This window comes from Dreissena polymorpha, chromosome 3, assembly GCF_020536995.1.
Source record: "Dreissena polymorpha isolate Duluth1 chromosome 3, UMN_Dpol_1.0, whole genome shotgun sequence".
NCBI lineage: Eukaryota > Metazoa > Mollusca > Bivalvia > Myida > Dreissenidae > Dreissena > Dreissena polymorpha.
In genome coordinates, this window is record NC_068357.1 from 67,845,445 (window position 1) to 67,866,890 (window position 21,446).

Sequence of the window (21,446 nt, forward strand, 5' to 3'; positions counted from 1 at the left end):
CCGTAACGCGTTTTACGACATCGGATTTTAGGCGGGAATACAACTCGGGTACATTCTTATATCGACCGGGTACGATTAAGTATATTTACTGTACCCGGGGTACATGTAAATATACTTAAGAGTACCAGGGGTACATGTAAGAAGTAACCGAGCCGACAGTGACCAATCGAGCTTTAATGGCAGGTAAAAAAAATCAGCGTTGAATGCAGATCGTCCCAGTAACTTTACAAAGCTGTGTAAATGACGAAATAAAAAACACACACTTTAATAACAAGACATCATCAAAATCAACAGAAGCCATTATGTCATATTTGTTTGCATTTGTTTTAGGAGTATTATAACTAAATCAATAATTAACATGATAGAATGTTGAAATGGTATATATATATATTATACTGGTTATGAAAGTATGTTTCTGGTTGAATATTGCTTTTGTGTTTAATTTTTAGAAACGAAAAAAGGAAGTTGGCTTCTCTTCTGCTGATAATTTGGGATTAGATAGAGATGATGTAAGTACTGTTTATTTCTATCAGGCATGTGTGTACTTCGAAGTTTTTAATGTCATTCCTTTCTTTAGGAAGAATTATATAGGAACCCAGAGTGTGCCCTTGCACTTATCTTTTTAACTGACTTGACACTTGAAATTTGGGATGAATTGTTCAATTATAGCTACAAGTTCTAGAAATGGCATATTAACTAAAACATACTCAAGGTTGATGTGGACTTCTGCTGTGAAGGAGAAGCCGCAGTAATAAAAGGTAACCCTGCCTGCCCAAAATGGTGACATCCAACCAAATTTATATAAGCTGCACTGGCTAATCAGGGACGACACTTAACGTTTCTATGTTTTTGTTTTGTCATTTGAAGGAAGTCTTTTTCCAGCAAACATCCAGTTTAGGTGTAAAGTGAGGTTCCTGATTAACCTTTGCACACTGCACAGGCTAATCTGGGACACCACTTTAGGCACATCATCAAGCCATGTTTTCCTAAAGTGCAGCTCATATTCACTTGAAGTGGGCATTGAAAGGGGGGTGATTAGAAGATTGTGTAACAACCTATGTGCTGCCTACATGTATGCACTCATGATGTCTGTAACTGTTATTGAAAAGATCAATCTTTATGTGCTGTCATAGGCATATTTACTGTGACATACAAAATTAAGTACTTTTCAATTACTAGTATTGGATGCAAGATATTGCTTACAAGTATAGCTTATCCATGATATTATTGTTTGTCAGAAAAGTAATTGAAAATATAATTCTAATTGTTTTAGAAGTGTTATGTTATTAACACACACATTTAATAGTTTCAGAATATTTCCATGATTTGATCAAGTGAAATACTAACAAACTCCTTAGATCATATAATGACTGTACCCTCCTGTTTCAGCGACTTGAGGCATCCCAAAGGAACCGGTTAATACAGGGCACTCAGTCGCTGAACCGGACCTCTGAGAGCATTGCAAGGTCACAGCAGATAGCCGCGGAGACTGACCAGGTCGGCGTGGAGATAATTGATGAGCTGGGCAGACAGAGGGAGGTCCTCACCAGGACTAAAGGGCGGGTAAGGAGATCACTTGGTGTGGGCTTTTACCTATACAGGGCACTTTGCCCTTTGCTTTTGCTGGGATGGGCTCTCACATTAATTGGGCACTGGAGGCTTTACTGCGTGTTTTTGGTCAAATCTGGCAACATTTCCAAAGTAAAAAAAAATAAATTTTACATTCCAACACTTTGTTCCTCTCCCTAGTCCCTATAAGTTTAACATTGGTAGTTTTAATATTTTTTATTATAAATTTTTATTTTAAATTAAAGTATTTGTATGCAAAAATAACCACACCAATTTCCCAATTTTTGTCTAAACAACACCATTTTTCCGCCACCCCCATTCCCAAAATGGTGAAAAAACACTGCTTTATTATGTTTTTCAAATCTATGGCAAAACTTTTAAAATGTATAACCTGTCTTGAGCATCGAGTGTACATAAAACACATGAAAAAAATATATATCAATAAAAACATACATTATGCATACACATGTATGTACATGCAGCCTTCACATCTAAAAATGTTCAGAAATGATTTTTTTAAAAGTAAAGCAAGTAAATGCAAATAAAATATTTCCCAAAATGTATGCAGAGAAAAAAACTACTTGAAAGAAACACCATATGTTAAATATTTTTAAAATTTATTTTAAGGCCAAGGTAGGATCATGCAGTATTTGTAATTTGACAAATTCAGGGTATGTATACCGTCTTGACTATATCTGTATTTGATGCTGCCTGCGTTGGTCTAGGCCAATGATACAATATCTCTCTTCTTCAGCTGTCATCATCAGAACACTCTTGGTAAAGTCTTGAAAAGCCCTTGTAAGCGTTTTCTTTTCAAGCCTTGATTTGATTCTTCTTCATTCAGGATTGAAGTGTTTAGTCATTCAATTGGGAACAAGTAAAGTTACGGGACACTTTTGCAGTAGCACGAAATGTATCAAAAGAAAGTAGCACTGTTGAATCTTTTATGGCAGAGATTTCAGTTCTTTACTTCAATAATTGACATACAAAGTTAATAATATGTTAAATAGAATGATTTTGAAAGGGTTCTAAATAAAAAATTATCAACAAACAATGGTTTATACTTGTGGCGCTAGAGTACTTTTACTCATAATTCAAATACATGTACTGCACTATGGTATGCACATGTAGTCATTAAGAATGTTAGGCTATAAATAGGTCAGGTTAAATCAAACTACTGTCAGCTGATTACTTCCCCTAACTGTTTATATTGAGATGTGCTTAAAAACAGCCAACTCTCTGTATGGATCTTAGTGGTTATTCTGAAATAATGATAGGCATTCCAAGCATGGGATAAGAACAAATAGTGGAGAATATACATTTTCCCTCTTTGTTAAAATCACATGCTTTATTACTCAACTTCACACGCCAAATCAATGTGCAAACAAATGCAACCTGATTAATTTCTAGCCCAAAAAATCAATATAACCATTCCAAAATCAATAAATCCATAATATTAACTTAAACTTAAAAATGTGATGTGTTGTGATTAATGCCGCTCTGTAGATAAACAATAGATCTATAAGATACAAACTTGAAAGTGTGTGTTCTTTGTTTTTGTTATAAATTCATTAATAATAATAAAATCATTCACTGTACTCTTTGAAAAATGAGAATGAGAAAAAAAAATAGGACCAGCCATGGCTGACAATTATGGGCTGAGTTTTACAAGAAATAGTGCAACAAATTAGGATAAAAAGTCAATACAAAGTTGTGTTTAAATCATAGTAATTTTTTATTTAATCAAGGCTGCACCAATTTCTTATAATATTCTATCAATATACCTCACACATTTTTCCATTTAATTTGTGTTGTTATTATTGAAAAAAAATACACACAATTACTGAACTTTTTTCTGTTGCACCATGCTTTTGTGTCAAGTCATAAATGGTGTTCAACTCACTTACATTATTAACTATGGAACGCACTTTGCTGTCAACCAGACTTTGGTATTGAATACAATGTGTTCTATGTTTGTTGTTAGTGATTATGACATTAAAGTGGATCACCATCATCAGCCACACATTTGTTTCCCATCATGATCAACAACAGCAATAACAACAAAAAACAACCACAACACAACCATCATGTTCTTTTATCATCGTCAATAACAACACTATACCACCAACACTGCAATTATCTCCATCGTCTTCATAAGGAAGATTTTTTCGTCTTTATAATATAATTTCGTCAGCATATTATTATTATTAGAAGTTATAGTATTTTCACCATTATTAGATTATTATAAATGATTTATTCATCAAAATCATGGGAGTATTAGTCACAAGTTTCAAAGCAAAAGTTTGTTAACCAGTATTACTGACATTTCCATATCAAAGTACATGGATATTGACCAATTATGCAATGTTGCTATCTGGTGATGAGTAAAATGCAGCTGATTATGCTGATGTTATGATAATTAAGGTGAAGCTGTGATATTAGGATGGTTCATTTGAGTATGATGATAATAATGATGATGGTGATTTTGATGATAAAGATGATGATGTTTAATAATGACAATGACGATGAACTGTTTAAATGACTAGGTACAATCAAATACAGTTTCACTATATATATGTTAACCCTTTCAGTGCAGGAACCGAATTTTGAAGGCCTTTGCAAACAATTTGGATCCAGATGAGAACGTGGCGTCTCATTAGGATCCAAACTGTTTGCTATTCTAATAGTATTCTTTGAAAAAAATCGAAGAAAATGCTATTTTTAAAAATTCAGCAGATTACATTTTAGCAGACGACAAATTTCCCAGCATGCAAAGGGTTAACATCATAAAGGCACTGCTGTTGTTATTTAATTTTTAAGACCAAAGTTGGGTTAACACCAAACTATGGTATTCCAGTCCCTCTTTTTACACAATAGCAAACTATTGCGGTGCCTTCAGTGTTTTGATTTTTATTATTTGCCTGGCTTTGTTTCTCTCAAACTTTCATATTCTGTGTGAGATGTTGATGTTGTCTTTCAGTTGTTCAATGCTCTGCATCTTCTCATTCACAGTTTTTAACACTATGTTTACTGAGTCTTTGATGTTTTCTTTTTCCTTATCTTTGCAACAAATCAGTCATATATTGCTGCATCTGCTATATTGGGAATAATGGCTTCAGCTCAATTATTTGTTTTAATTAAATGTTGTTTGATCATGTCCACTTTTAATTGCTGTTTCTCATCTTTTACATCTAACAGATTTACTCTTTATTGTTTAATTTCTCCTTCTAATTAGTTGTTTTCTGTCTGTTTCTGAAAAATTAAGCTCTCAAGCTTTTTATGCCCCCGGATTGAAAGATCGGGGGTAGATTGTTTTTAGCCTGTCTGTTATTGTATGTGTCTGTGTATGTCCCAAAACTTTAACCTTCTTCATAACTTTTGCAATATTGAACATAGCAACTAGATATTTGGCATGCATGTTTATCCCATTTTCACCGCGACATTGACGGTATAACACGTTGTGGAATATACTTGCTTGTATTCAACACTGTGGAATATACCTGTCGCGTGCACGGACTACTTTTTAAATGACGTCATGCGATATGCGCTAAAATTAGGTCGATATTGTTTGGTTCATTTATCGAATTTTAAGGACACCCATTAGAAGAAAATGTGCATATTTTGCAGAAAAAAATATATATGACACATTCACCAAAAAAATGTTGAAATAAAATAACAAATTACACGATTTTTGTTTTGTTAATTTTTTTATTTATATTTACTTTACCACTGAATGATTTTTCATAAGAAACAAAGTCGACAAAACTTAAGCTTCAAAATGATACGACCTTCAACCTTTAAATCTAGTCATATGTTATACTTTTTCGCCATCCGTTTAATGAATCAGTTGATTGATGGCGTCATAAAATGACATACTTATTGCGTCATTTTCCCCATTTTTTGACGATTTATTATAAACGCGACTTATTTCACATGTTTTCTACATGTACTGTATGTCGACATATCTGAATTGTCAATTGATCACATTTGACTAATTTCGTGTAATGTGCATTGTTTATAACCAAAGAATATAGATCTACTTTTGACATTTAACTTAAATATTAAGAATGTACAACAAGCCATACACATATCGCACAGTTCATGAATAATCTGCTATGTTTGCTTTCCTATTTAATTCACGTTAGGCATAGAGCTGTGTTAAGTATAAGATGGTAAAAATAGCACCACACTGGAATTGGGAACGTCCCATTTTGTACACGGGTATTTTTTACTCATTTATCTGTTGTGTACTGGAATGTTTTCCATTCTTTGTGTATTTATATATTAAATTATTTTTTCGTACAATAAGGGCATTTACCATAGATAAATAAAACATTGTGCAAGTTTAAACATAATTATGTTTGTATGCAGAAATCTGCAAATGCAACCGAGTTTACCAACGGCTATTATTAGATAAACTGCTCCGGTTCATTTGAACAGCAGTAATGTAGAGTACATGACGTAGCGTGTGACGAAGAAGAAAGTTTATCGCGTTCATAAACTCATTTGAATTTATAAAGTGATAGAATGGCATAAGGGTCTTTATAAAAGTATGCTAAAATAATTATTAAAGACCCTAGATGCAAAATCGTCAATTATTGAGTTAAATGGATAATAGATGGATTTTAAAGGATAATTAAAGGTAAGATACTAGTTCTTACGTGTTTTGATTTTTGTTTGTACTTGTGTCGTTCCCTGTTGTCGGGGAAATGATTTTAACATGGGCGCCATTGATGCATCGGATCACACACGGCATACCCATAACATTATATAAAAAACACGTTCTGCGCGTCCTTAAATTCGTCGTCCGAAGTCGGAAAACGTAACGTTATTGCCCTGTATATTTTGTCAAATAAAGTGTCAGTCGCTGCAATGGTCTGTTTACTCGTCAAAATTGTCAAGGTCGTCGATAGCTAAAGAAACTTCAGCGTACAGTTTATTTAGTATTGACAGAGCTGTACAAAGTCGCGCCAGTCAAAAATCATAAAAAGTTATGGTAGCCAGAACTAGGTCGTCGATGGTGTACATGTATGTTGACATCGACAGCATTTTGTCAGGAGCAATCGCCGCCATATTGGATTTTGATCATTTTCTTTCGAAAATAAAATGAATTATAGTAAAGTAAAATCAATCATCTTTTCGCGGTCGTATTAAAATTCGCATACTGCGTAAAATTGAATGTAGGCATATGATGATATTTTTACTTGTTTTACATTTTGTGTGTGAATTTTTTAAAGACTATTTTGCGTACCCTAACAAATACATGTATATCACTACGCATGGTTACATTTGTTAGATTTTAAGCGCTTTTATGACTGAATTAAAATTATTGTTAAGGTTATTAGATCTATTTATGTTAAATGTCACGTTGAAAAATCAAATGGGATAAATAGAATACTAGGATTAGCGTTGAATACAGAGAAGTTTATGTTGCTCGGCTCGAAATAGTATTCTCTATGTATCTCATGGAGCTGCTCATTTAGAGTGGTGAAAGGTCAAGGTCATCATTCAATGTCAAAGGTCAATTTTTTTTAATCAAAGCGGCGCATTAGGGGGCATTGTGTTTCTGACAAACACATCTCTTGTTTGATGTTATGAATGACTGATTGTAATATATAATATTTAATCTCATAATTTATTCTACATCATACTTTTCAGCCCGCTTTCATATTGCTTACTTTATCGTTTATTTCCTGCAATCTGTTCTACTCATTACATTCTTTCTGTCAACCACAGTATCACTCTGTTCAACTCTATAATGTTATTGTCTCATACCTTTTGTATTGTTTCTGTTACTTTCCTCTTTTTGTTGTACTATACTAATGTCAGCCTCACGTACGCTGCTTGAAATCACTGCTTTTCACTTACATTTAATTTCTTCTTTTTCCTTTGCACTTATCTTAAGATCGCAAACTGTTTTTAAAGTGTTCGCCATATTTTAATTTGGACACTGAAAACAGATTTTTATTGTTTATTGTGTAGATCAGTTTGATATCTTGATTTGAAAGAAGCATACCATTATTATCTTTTTTTATCCAATTATCTATTAAATAATCTCACTAAGTCACAGTTTTCAGACTTTAATGTGTATCATAGATATCAGATATCTTAAAGATTATCATTGATTCTTCAGCTTCAAGACACAGATGCAGAGCTTGGAAAAAGCAGAAAAATATTGAAGACCATGGCAATGAGGTTGGTATTTCATTAAAATTATTTTAATAAACTTTATATTGCAAGGAGTTCTGTACTGAAATCTAGAGTGTACCTTACCTCTGACAAGCATTTTAGCGGAATGCCATGCCATTTTCTGTACCGTAAAAAAGTGTTTAAGGGAAATGTTCAACTTCTACATATCACTGTTTTGATTACAGTTATGTAAAATTTCACACGTGTTTTGGTTTATTGTGTGAGGTAACTGACCAAGTTCCATAACTCAAGCATGAAATTTAGCTGTATTATGTGCCTTTTTTATGCCCCTGGATAGATAGATCGGGGGTATATTGTTTTTGTACTGTCATTCTGTCCAAAACTTTAACCTTGGTTAAAGTTTGATAACTTTTGCAATATTGAACTTACAAACTTGATATTTACCATGCATGTGTATCTCATGAAGCTGCTCATTTTGAGTGGTGAAAAGTCAAGGTCAAGGTCATCCTTCAAGGTCAAAGGTCAAATATCCTTGTATTTTTCTTTCCTAAAACTTTAACCTTTGTTAAAGTTTTATCATAACTTTTTGAATATTGAAAACAGCAACTTCATATTTGGCATGCATGTGTATCTCGTGGAGCTGCACATTTTGCGTGGTGAAAGGTCAAGGTCATCCTTCAAGGTCAAAGGTCAAAAATAAAAATAAAATAATTTTCATTTCTCCAATCAATCTCTTACTTACTTCTCGTGGAGCTGCACATATTGAGTGGTGAAAGGTCAAGGTCAACCTTCAAGGTCAAAGTTCAAAATATAAAAAACACATTTTCATAACTTGTTTAATATTGAACACGGCAACTTCATATTTGGCATGCATGTGTATCTCGTTGAGCTGCATATTTTGAGTGGTGAAAGGTCAAGGTCATCCTTCAAGGTCAAAGGTAAAAAAAAAAGCCGCACATAAGGGGGCATTGTGTTTCTGACAAACACATCTCTTGTTAACTTAGAAAATTTGTTAAGTTAATCATGCAATATCTCCATATTTTTGTTTATCCCCAAGGTATTCAACTTTACATGTGTTCTGGTCATTGGGTGAGGTCACTGATCAAGTTCACAAAACTATGAACTGCAACTGGGTATCATACAAGGTCACTAACCAGGTCCTCTGATAAATTTTACCAGAAATAAAGCAGAATTATGCCCCTTTTTTAACTCACCTGAGCACATCGTGCTCATGGTGAGCTTTTGTGATCGCCTTTTGTCCGTCGTGCATTATCGGTCGTGTATCGTGCACCGTCAACATTTGCCTTGTGAACACTCCAGAGGCCACATTTATTGAATGATCGTCATGAAACTTGGTCAGAACATTTGTCCCATTGATACCTCGACTGAGTTCGAAACTGGGTCATGCTGGGTCAAAATCTAGGTCACTAGGTAAAAAAAAAAGAAAAACCTTGTTAACACTGTAGAAGTCACATTTGATGCCCAATCTTCATGTAACTTTGTAAAAATGTTTGTCTAAATGATATGTTGGTTGAGTTAAAAAATGGTTCGGGTATGTTGAAAAACATGACTGCCAGGGGGCGGGGCAGTATTCCTTATATGGCTCTAGAGAAACCTTGTGAACACTCTAGAAGTCATAATTTTTGCCCAATCATCATGAAACTTGGTCAAAACATTGGTTTGATTGATATCTCGGACGAGTTCGAAAATGGTCATGAAGTTGTTATCATATCTTGATTAAGTTTACTAAATTAGTTTTAATAATATCATCTTCAAACATGGTGACAATCTTTATGAGCATAATATTTTTTGCTCATGGTGAACTTTTGTGATCACTTTGTGTCAATTGTCTGTCTTCCGTTGTGCATCATGAATATTTGCCTTGTTAACACTGTAGCGGCCACATTTATTGTCTGATCTTCATGAAACTTTTTCAGAAGATTTGTCCCAATGATATCTTGGATGAGTTAAAAAATGGTTCAGGTCTGTTGAAAAACATGGCAGCCAGGGGGCCATTTGTTGTTCATTCTTCATGAACATTGGTTAGAACATTTGTTCCATTGATATCTTGGGCTGCAAAAAACAGGTCATTTCTTTTTATCTCAGGTGAGCGACTTTGGGCCTTTCAAGCCCTCTTGTTTTAATATTCAGGTAAACCTTTGCCAGCAACACCTCCTGTCTCTAGCTGACATGTAGACTTAACATGGAGTACATTTTTGGCTAGTTGGGTCAAGGTCACTGTTGGTAACAATATATGTCAGTTTGCGTTTGAGTGACTACAGTTAGAATGAAGATACATGTATTTTGCTGAAATTAGATACATTTGTAACATGCTGATCTAGCAAAAGGATTGGATTTGGGACCCATGGGTTCAAGGGCACTGTTACTAAGATTTTTTGCTCAATAACTTAATTTTAAATGGAGGTATTTTTCTGTGCTTTTGTATGTAGGTTACTTATATGCGGATCTAGGTTGGGATCGATTTTAGGGTAAGTGAGATCACTGTTACAGGTAATATAGATGAACAGTTTTCACTCAATAAATTTAGTTTGGATAGAGATACTGTCCAGTAATTTCGTTTGTTGGTTGTGTACATGCAAACTTAGATTGGATTGTATTGTTTGCCAGTTGGTCAAGGTCACTCTTACTAAAAATAGAAATATAGTTTCTGCTCAGTAACTTTAGTCTGATGGGAGGTATGGCACTGTAATTTTCTGTTTGATAGCTTGTTTTGGTAAACATGTGAACATCACATTTCTTTGCATAGTAACACTTCTTGTTTTAATGTAGACACATTCATCTTTAAGTTTACTGTAACTTTGTAAATACTATGCATATTCATCTTCAAATACATCTTTGTGGTCATTATATTAGGAGGCTGACGGAAAATGTAAATGTTACCATACAATCTGAAGAATACTGGAGTGTCTTGGGGCAGTTCTTGTAGTTTGTGGTAACTTGTAAAAATTAAACGTAAATATATCCCACCCCCCACCCCACCCCCATAGCAGCATTATGAACTTGATAAACTTTACATCCTTGGACAAAAAACCTCAAAATTCAAAGGTAGGGTGATTGCTGTTCAAAGGTAGGGTGATTGCTGTTCAAAGGTAGGGTGATTGCTGTTCAAAGGTAGGGTGATTGCTGTTCAAAGGTAGGTGATTGCTGTTCAAAGGTAGGGTGATTGCTGTTCAAAGGTAGGGTGATTGCTGTTTTTGAAAGTGGTCAATTTAGCCAAAGTTTTGTAATACTTTTTATTTACCAATCGTTTTCTGCAATTTAATCTCCTATTTATTTCTATTCTTTTTCTTTTTCAGAATTATGACGAACAAAATGATTTTGATTGTGATTATACTTTTGGAACTTGGTATACTGGGACTCATAGTTTATTTGAGGTTCATCCGTAAAAAATAGTGGAACAGCGTACCAGCGTCTTGTGGATGTGATGATGTTATAAGTGAATTCTATGTAAATATGTGTGATGTACATGTAGAACAGCACATGATATATATGTGATAGAGAAAACTGAAGAACAAAGTAGTTGTGACAAAAACTATGAGTAACATTTACAGATAAATATAATTATTATTAACAACTGTGACAAGGGAAGTGTATGTTTATTTACTGCGTCCGATAGTGCAAACAGTACATCTCAGAACTGGTATTCACTACCAGCAGTAAGGCATTGGGGAGTGTGAACAGTTTTGCTGAACAGTGATTTTATCTACATATAATTACGATTAACTTTTACCATTAAGTGTTAATGAAGTGCAATATCATCAAAAAGCCACACATGTATATTCATGTGAAATATTCTGTGCAGTGAAGTCCTAATGTTAATGATAGAATATTAATGCTAATCAATGTTTTACAATTTTGTCTACATGTATTACATACGAAAGAGATACTTCTCACATAACTTGCTTGTGGGATAACCAAGTGTATGTTTTGGTACTGAGCCTGAACAATACTGAAACATTTAAATTTAGATATATGTTCAAGCATCTGGATTGAAATCCACTTGATTTTCATGGAAGTCTTATGGTTTAATTGATTGATTTTGGAAAGGAGAGTGATTTTGCCATAACCATGTGACTTTATGACTATTTCTACAACATGTGCAACAAAGATATTTTCGCCTGTGATTTCAATATAAACAAGATTCTTTTTTGGATAAATTGACATTAATTTTGAACATAAAAATATCCCATGTTTATTCATGATAGAATCGATTTAGTTTTGAATGTACAAACAGGCATTTCCTGTTATTCAACAATTAATTTGTGTGGATAACAACAGTTGAACTAAGTAAAAAGATCTTGCAGTGATTTATTAAGCAAACATTAACTGCATTTCTCCCTCTTGTGAAGTGCAGTTGTATTTATGTAATTTTTTTTAATTTATTTAGATCAATGTTGGCATGAACTGCCTACCCGTGGAAAAGCACAGTTTTTCTGTCTTAGGAAATGCTCTTAAATTGTGAAAAAGTGGGTGATACTATTTTTCAAACTATAAAACCCAGAGTTTTTGCCAACCATAATTAAGATGTATTCATTGTACAGATGCAAACAAATTGTATTTAACACAAAATATAAATATTTCAGTGATAATAAATTAGTTGTTGTTTACCACTTTCATTCAATACATGTATAAACTCTAAATATTTTTAAGATACCAGTACTGTTGTATAGGTTCATACATGGAACTGCTCCAATTCATTTTACTTGAACAAGCAAAGTTTGAAATGGGGTATAATGGAGTCACTCATTTGGTTTGTCGGTCCGTCAGTCATCTTAAAATATTTTAATTTTGTGGATAAAACCACTTCCACATTACTCAAGCTATTAAATTGAAACTTCAAATAATTCATCGCCAATAAGTGTAGATGTGCAAGACACTTTTAATGCCCATAATGATCCATGCATTCCAGAGTTATTTGCCATTGAACGTTGCTGACAAAGCCCCACAGGTTTTTCATCAGATTTGTGAAAAAGTTCTAGTTTCAAAATTTGTACAGAGTACATATTCACCAACCCATTCTTAGACTTATGAGAAAAGAAAAAAATAGACTTGGAATCAAGAAAAATGCGTTCAGTGTTTAAATATATACAGTCTTCCACTTGTGATTATGTCATAAACAAATTGTTTTACATGAAAGATAATGTAGATAGAGGTGTTTAATGCCAAGTTTGACTTAAAATTCAAATATATCAATTTAAAGAATATTCCTTATTCTTAGACTTAAGTCTAAGAATTGTTCTCTGCATATGGGCCCAGTTGTTGAGGAAAACACCCCCACATGTTCAAACTTCACAGAAGGGCAAAATAACTAGTTAACTGAGTTGATTAATTGGATTTGAGACCAAACAAAGATTTCATATTTTAATATTTTTATTTTCATTTATCAAAGGAAGAAATTATAAAAACAATCAAGCTAAAACTGTAAGTTATTGTTTGGCAAAACCACATACCACAGCCTTAGTATTTACTCAAATTTAAACAACAAATACACTACAACTTTAAGTAATCACTTACTTAAGACTTTTAGACACTGAACTGTTTACAGCATTTGTTTGATGTTTCCAAAACCATTTTTGAACTTGGCCAAGTTATTATGCAAACAAATTGTTAGAGTTTATGAATTGTTGTCACTATATACACGTGAGAGAAACATTTAAGTACCCACCACCACCTCCCTGGCAGGACCAGTTTTGACCACTGCATTATTTCAACAAATTTTGCAGTGCAATATGCAGGAAGCACACCTGCAAAAACAAGATAACCCCAGGGAGTGGGAACTTTTAAACCTATGGACATGATTTGAACAAACTTGCGAGAGGACCACTGTACGATGTTATATGCCAAATATTACACCTCTGGGCCTTGTCATGTTACAAGAGGTTTAAATCATTTTCTTATATAAATCTATATAAAACAAGTGACCCTGGGGCTTGACCAATTTGTACCCTTGAGCCATGACTGGAGCAACTTTAGAAGAGGACAATCTTGTTACCAAATATTAAAATATTATTAAGATATGATTTCATTTTCTTTTCTTTTTTTTTTAAATCTATTTTTAGCTCTGATGGCCTACAATTTTTTAATGAAAAATCTTTAGTTCATTTCCATTAATGTTCAGAAAACGCAGCAAACTTTGCTGGAATAAAAAAGTTTGATATGTACAATTACATGATTTTACTGTACCGGTATCCCCTTTAAAAGACTGCAAAGGAAAAACTAAACTCCAATGCCATGAAACATGGACAAACACAATTGGAAATTTACCAGTACCCATAATCATTTATATCTACAATGTATGTATACTGCTTTCAAGCACTGCAACCTGTTTACTTCATTTCAAATTTCAATAACAAAGGAAATATTTACTCTGTCCATTACAATGAAAACTACACTATATAATTGGACATACAATTGTTATTGCTACATAGAACAATTGTTTTCCTAATAATTACAAACAATTGCTACAAAGACAAATTTGTACTTGGTCTATGATAGGGAAATATATTGGAATGGAATTCGAGGTTTCTTTAAAAAGCTCTATGATATAGTGACTTATAATGGAGAATTTAGGTTGAGGTCAATAAATAATGTGCATCCACCAATATGACAGAAAGATGAAGATTATAAAATAGTAATATGTAACTTAATTTTTAAAGTAGTGTCACATGAAGATTAGAGATGCCCCTGATATTTTTAAGAACAAGACACTATAATAAATACATGTAGTGTTTCTAAACTGGATTACAATGTAATATTTACATGTACACTAACTAGCATGACCAAAACTTTCACTATAATGTTACACACTGTGATAGAAAGAAACGAAAGGTGATGCTTAAATCATGCTTTCAACTTGAGAAATAAAATTTCAACTTGTTGATTCCAATAGGCAGAGGATATTTAAGAAGAATTATGAGCACAATAGACCTATACACCATATTAAAAATAAAAGCTGACAATACACACATTGCAAAAGAGGATTTTGAATCGTATCTGCAGTTCTTGACAATAAAACTTAATTATGTTTTCCATTTTCTGCATCATGTAACAATTTTGATTTCTACTTGCTGGTAACATCATTTGTAAACAAATCAATAAAGGCAAAAAGTTGAGAAACAAACATTCAAGAGGTTTTCTCAAACAAAAGAAAAACATGCAAATCAAACAACAAAAAACAGCACAACATTATAATAACAACAAAATTGATGACTAACAGGTAAAAGAAAAAACAATCAAATGGTAAAATGAACTTAAGTGTTATTATTGCACTTTAATCACATGTTATGTCTCATAACATTTTGTATATTTCCACATACTTAAATTAGATACTGCCGGGTATGAACAAACACTTAACAAAATTCTTTAAAAAGAAATGAGGCAAGCTGTGGGAAAACTCTGCTTAACCCTTTCAGTGCGGGAACCGAATTTTAAAGGCCTTTGCAACAGTTTGGATCCAGATGAGACGCCACAGAACGTGGCGTCTCATCAGGATCCAAACTGTTTGCTATTCTGATAGTATTCTTTGAAAAAAATTCGAAGAAAATGCTAATTTTAGAAATTCAGCAGACGACATTTGAGCAGACGACAAATTTCCCAGCATGCAAAGGGTTAATAATTGTTAAGTGTTGTCTATGATTAGCCTGTACCTAGATTTTTGTTTCCATCAGACCTCTTCTAAACCAAACATTGCATAAGAGCAGAAAGTGTTGTTCCTGATAAGCCTGCGTGGGCTACCTTAGCACAGGCTTCTGCGTGGGCTACTTTAGCACAGGCTTCTGCATGGGCTACCTTAGCACAGGCTTCTGCATGGGGTACCTTAGCACAGGCTTCTGCGTGGGCTACCTTAGCACAGGCTTCTGCATGGGCTACCTTAGCACAGGCTTCTGCGTGGGCTACCTTAGCACAGGCTTCTGCGTGGGCTACCTTAGCACAGGCTTCTGCGTGGGCTACCTTAGCACAGGCTTCTGCGTGGGCTACCTTAGCACAGGCTTCTGCGTGGGCTACCTTAGCACAGGCTTCTGCGTGGGCTACCTTAGCACAGGCTTCTGCATGGGCTACCTTAGCACAGGCTTCTGCGTGGGCTACCTTAGCACAGGCTTCTGCATGGGCTACCTTAGCACAGGCTTCTGCGTGGGCTACCTTAGCACAGGCTTCTGCGTGGGCTACCTTAGCACAGGCTTCTGCGTGAGCTACCTTAGCACAGGCTTCTGCGTGGGCTACCTTAGCACAGGCTTCTGCGTGGGCTACCTTAGCACAGGCTTCTGCGTGGGCTACCTTAGCACAGGCTTCTGCATGGGCTACCTTAGCACAGGCTTCTGCGTGGGCTACCTTAGCACAGGCTTCTGCGTGGGCTACCTTAGCACAGGCTTCTGCGTGGGCTACCTTAGCACAGGCTTCTGCATGGGCTACCTTAGCACAGGCTTCTGCGTGGGCTACCTTAGCACAGGCTTCTGCGTGGGCTACCTTAGCACAGGCTTCTGCGTGGGCTACCTTAGCACAGGCTTCTGCGTGGGCTACCTTAGCACAGGCTTCTGCATGGGCTACCTTAGCACAGGCTTACCTGAGACAATGCTTTACTCACATGCATACAACCCAGTTTTTCCCAGAGCTCAATTGTTTATGGCACTTGTCTACCAGCATCGTTCATTAGGGGAAGTTTCGGGAAAACAAATTTTGCTTTTGAAAACCAAATAAGTTTACACGATGCATTCTGCATAATTAAGCATTTAAAGGAGATTATTAAAAAGTTCACATAGTTCAAAACACATTACATTAATACATTTAAATATACATAACTGCATGCATCTACCATGGCCTTGTTAAATGCCAACATTTCAGTACAAAACAAATATAACTGTACACAATTTATTTAACAAAATCACACTCTGAAAACGTATTTTCCCCACTGGCCTTGCTTCATACCATTACAATTTTTGTTTATTTTCGTAATGCCTCCATTCCATCAAAACTACTACCATTGTAGCAAAGTTAATAATTTGCAGTACAAACAAGATTGAGCAAATACATGTATCAAGAAATTTCAAACTGCTTATTGGGTTGTTTATTTGATTCTAAAATTCCGCTTATAACAGTATATCACAAACTTATCAGATTAAAAATTGTTCAACTAAAATCTTATCGTAAGTATATGAAGTAACTTAGAATCAAGTTTTTATGCCATGTTTGACATTTTATAAAGAATTGCAGAATTAAGCACTGTTGAGGCCCTTAAAAAGCGAAACTTTTAGGACCCAGGCCCCTCATAGGCCTAGTGCCTACTTTAACGCCAGTGCCAAGTCGATTCGCCTCGTTTAAATAAGCATTCCAGTGCCTAGGCTGGCAAGACATAAAATGTGAAAATGTCCTTTTATGGATATAAAATGTCATTATAATACCGCATTCATCAGGGACATGACCCAGAATGAAAGAGCACTGTGTGGAATTCTACTACAGTTTGAGCCCTCTAATGAACATCTCGAAAACCAAAACTAGCACACAAAAAACAATGCCATTGTGGAAATGATAAATTATTGTCTCTTGGTAAGACATGTCAAGCCTTTAGTCAGAACATAAAATTAATATAAAATAATTGGCTTTGTCAAGTCATTAGGTAAGGCTTAGTAAGAAAACAAAATATTTTGTCACTGTCTCATGGGGCCCCTAAAAAGTCGCGGGGCCCACAGGGTTCGACATTTTTTTTTACAGCAAAACCGTCGGACTAGCTCCTCTTAAAATGTACTAGCCCGAACCTGATGTCTAGTAGACCATAAATAACATAGCAAATGAACACAATTGTGTCATGTAACTGTTTAATCAGGATTTATCAGTAAATAATCAGTGAACACCAGATTTTTTTATGCATAGAGTAAAACAATAAAATAACCCTTTTTTTTGCTTTTCTTCGTCAAATTCAAGCCATGGGAACTGACTCGATTTTCCATCTAGGATAAAATTGACGTTTTCGTGTTTCTTCATATTTACGTTTCGTGTCAGTTAAGCGTCGGATTCTTTTTTATTAACTGATTTGTTGGACAAAAATACGAACTTGAACAAAGCCATTCTTTAAATTACATTATCTTGTCTGCTACGCAAAAATGTTTACATTGACGATACCGATTTTCGATAGAAGTCGTAAAATCATGCTCTTCAGTTTTACGACACTGCAGAAAATCATTAATATTCAGGACATCTTGACCAATTGAAACAAGCAATTTCTGCAGGAAGCTCTCCTTTGCGTCTAAAAATAGCGATGAATCATGTGAATGCTCCGCGTTTATTTAAATATACTAGTTTTGTTTTAATGTAAATAACGGATACTAGAGTAATTTTACACATTAAAAGTAAAGGTTTTCACAGCAGTTATTTATAGTTATATGAATCAGTATAGATTTTTTTTTAATTTATGTATGACCAGTCGGACAAGCTAGCCCGCAGTTTTACTAGCCCGACCACCGATATTACTAGACAATGTCTGTCGGACGTGCCTTAGTGTCGAACCCTGGGCCCATAGGCAGTTGCCTACTCTGCCTAATGGGTAATCAGGGGGAACTGCTATAAAGCAGAGAAAGTTTTATCAAAATAATGTCTTCATTACCAAATTGCAAAAGAAATAACAAGCTTTAAAAAGGCTTCAATAAAAAGGACTTTCAAATACAAACTAGTGTGTCACTAAAAAAGCAACTAACTCTGTAGGAGATAGTAACACACTAACAAGATTTCAAAGCATTAAACAAGTCTCCTAACACTCTTTTAACAATGGGTTTGGCAACTTTCATTTACATTGCAGCATAAAGACTCATTGTTAAACAATCAAATAACAATAGCAATACCACCTTTTAAAACTAAAACAATAGGTATGTTTTAAAATTCTTCATTTTGTCTACAATTTCATTTAAAAATCAGAGCTCCAGATAAGGGTCGTATTTTTGTAATTACGAATTATTTTCAAGTCCGTTACGTTTTTATTTTAAAATCTTGTCGTACCATTAAGAATTACAAAATCAAGTTACGAATATTATTTTTACATCGGTTCGTATCGATTTTTATTGAGTTCTTATATAGAATGGTTAACGGGTTTGTTTAACAAAGCGCATTTTTTCAAATAAAAGCGGCGTATACAGTCTATCTGTTAAACAAGGGACAAAATTGTCACAAAACCAGGTTTTCATTGTGAAAAAAAATCTGATAAAGGGAGACAACTCAAACTGAACTTTTGAAATGAACAAAGAAAATTAACCCCCTTTGTAAGTTTGTTTTAAAATAAATCTATTTTTAGTCGTGGCGACCTTGACATTGGAGATATGCACATGAATTATTTTTTTTTGACCTTTGACCATGAAGGATGACCTTGACCTTTCACCACTAAAAATGTGCAGCTTCATAAGATACACATGCATGGCAAATATCAAGTTGCTATCTTCAATATTGCAAAAGTTATGAGCAACGTTAAAGTTTTCGGACGGACACACGGACGGACGGACGGACGGTCAAAATTTGTGTGCGTATGGAAAGGCGTTGTCCATATACACATGCATACCAAATATGAAGGTTATATCTCAAGGGACATAGAAGTTAAGAGCATTTTTCAAAACCTAAACGCAGATTTTGAAACCTAAACGCAGACCCCTACTTCAAGGTCAAGGTCACAGGGGTCAAAATTGTTGTGCGTATGGAAAGGCCTTGTCCATATACACATGCATACCAAATATGAAGGTTATATCTCAAGGGACATTTATGGCCATTTTTGACCTTTGAACTCAAAGTGTGACCTTGACCTTGGAGATATCGACGTAATTATTTCGCGCGACACACCGTCCAATGATGGTGAACAAATGTGCCAAATGATTTTTAAATCTGACAATGAACGACATAGTTATGGCTCGGACAAGCTCATTTATGGCCATTTTTGACCTTTGAACTCAAAGTGTGACCTTGACCTTGGAGATATCGACGTAATTATTTCGCGCGACACACCGTCCAATGATGGTGAACAAATCTGCCAAATGATTTTAAAATCTGACAATGAACGACATAGTTATGGCCCGGACAAGCTTGTTCCGCCCGCCCGCCAGCCCGCCAGCCAGCCAGCCAGCCTGCCCGCATTCGCCAATCTAATAACCAGTTTTTTCCTTCGGAAAACCTGGTTAAAAACATTGGCGGCGCACAGAGAGCGTCCTAAAAAACTGCAAAGCGTCCAAAAACACGCTTTCAACATAGAGTTCGCAAAGTGAGCCGAAGTTAAATGTTTAGAAAGACATTATAGAAAAGATCTTATACGATGTTGTATGTTCAGTTGCCGACACAGTCGGAAAAGCTAAACAAAAACGCGACACAACGGGTCCAAACTTAAACACAAAAAAACAACAATGAACGAGTAGAAGGGACAAGTCCCGTGGCTAATCGGTGAAAAGATTGAAGGGGAGACCCGTTTTAAATGTGAAATATTTAAAAATTCATCTAAAGCATGCTTAGCACAGTTTGGGCATATGAAGGTATTGGAAAAATAAAATTGTATAATACTGAAAAAGGTCTGTTGAACTCGTATAAATAAAGTTGCTAGTATGTTTATTTTGATTTTTGTTGCATGAAAAAAAACATCTTTATTTATTATTAGGTCATTTAGAAAATAATAATTATTTTCCAAAACTTAGGAGTAACGTTAAGAATAAAATTTCAGAGTTAAGAATTCTTTTTGAAAATCTGGTAGTAATTTAAGAATTTCACAAAACCTTATCTGGAGTTCTGAAAATGCATACTTTTTATTTAAAAAAAAGCTAAATTACTATTACACAAAGTAATATTATTAAAATTGAAAGAATCGACTTGTTGAGAAAGTCATATTTTTAAATTGTAGGCACCTAAAGTTTGTGACATGTCAATTTTAATACATAAAAACAAAAATTGTTAAACTAACAATACATCTTTAACTATCTTCTTTCTTAGTAATGTCATTCTTTATTTTCTTTTTATCATTATAAAAACAGTATGTTGAAAAATAAAATGTAAAAGATCAATATTCAGACTTTTTCTCTTCATGAGTGTAATTTAACAATATATGTGCACTTTAAATAACTGTGCTAACAAGGTTCATATCACATTATTGTAACAAGTAAACAATTAACATTCACAGCTTTCATTGTCTATTTAGACTGTGCACTTTCACAATAAGAAACGAAACTTTATTAACAAATACTTCGTACAAACTAAAAAGATCCCATCCCAGTGCTGATCTTTTCTCATGCATTGCAATTTTTTTTGGGAAACCAATAAATAAATGCAAACTGCAAGACAAAAACAAACATCCATTTATTAATCTTAAACTATAAAAACCATATTTCATATCTTAATCTTAAACTATAAAAACCATATTTCATATCTTATCCTTTTTCTTCTCACAGTTCTTACAGACCCGCACTGGATAGTCCCAGCCCCGGAGTGGTACGGGTCGCTGACTCGGAGAGCACCCGGAGCACACTCCCTGCCCACACGCCCGACAGTGGTGGATGGGCAGCTTCAGTGAGAACGTCTCGGCACACACACAGCATTTCGTTATCTGGTCATCTGGCACCCAATATGCAGGCCGGGCAGAATCTTTCAACATACCTTAAATAAGAACGAAATTTCCTATTATTTCTACAATTAAACAGGTTATTAATTTGTTTCTAGCGTCATTGCTTGGCCCAGTATTAGAGGACAGCAGAATCTTT

General features: G+C 34.7%; 2 protein-coding genes across 52 annotated transcripts in view; one reads left to right on the forward strand and one right to left on the reverse strand.

Annotated features, from left to right (window-relative positions):
- The window catches only part of LOC127874611 (vesicle transport through interaction with t-SNAREs homolog 1B-like), a 21,577-nt gene extending 9,230 nt beyond the window's left edge, over window positions 1-12,347 (forward strand). Inside the window, exons 5-9 of one of the 2 annotated variants that reach the window (XM_052419062.1) lie at window positions 450-509; window positions 1,390-1,563; window positions 2,197-2,240; window positions 7,703-7,764; window positions 11,037-12,347. In XM_052419062.1, the coding sequence (XP_052275022.1) occupies window positions 450-509; window positions 1,390-1,563; window positions 2,197-2,240; window positions 7,703-7,748 (324 nt within the window). In that variant the 3' untranslated portion in view covers window positions 7,749-7,764; window positions 11,037-12,347. The remainder of the gene's footprint in view (window positions 1-449; window positions 510-1,389; window positions 1,564-2,196; window positions 2,241-7,702; window positions 7,765-11,036) is intronic. The other variant, XM_052419061.1, reaches the window with a different exon arrangement.
- A 745-nt stretch (window positions 12,348-13,092) lies between these two features.
- LOC127874603 (zinc finger FYVE domain-containing protein 1-like) overlaps window positions 13,093-21,446 on the reverse strand; it is a 28,455-nt gene continuing 20,101 nt past the window's right edge. Inside the window, exons 11-15 of one of the 50 annotated variants that reach the window (XM_052419049.1) lie at window positions 16,231-21,342; window positions 16,015-16,041; window positions 15,772-15,798; window positions 15,583-15,609; window positions 13,093-15,474 (exon numbers count right to left, since the gene is read on the reverse strand). In XM_052419049.1, coding sequence (XP_052275009.1) covers window positions 21,110-21,342 — 233 coding nt within the window. In that variant the 3' untranslated portion in view covers window positions 13,093-15,474; window positions 15,583-15,609; window positions 15,772-15,798; window positions 16,015-16,041; window positions 16,231-21,109. Of the gene's footprint in view, window positions 15,475-15,582; window positions 15,853-15,987; window positions 21,343-21,446 lie in introns of all 50 variants that reach the window. The other 49 variants (XM_052419051.1, XM_052419048.1, XM_052419050.1 and 46 more) reach the window with 49 other exon arrangements.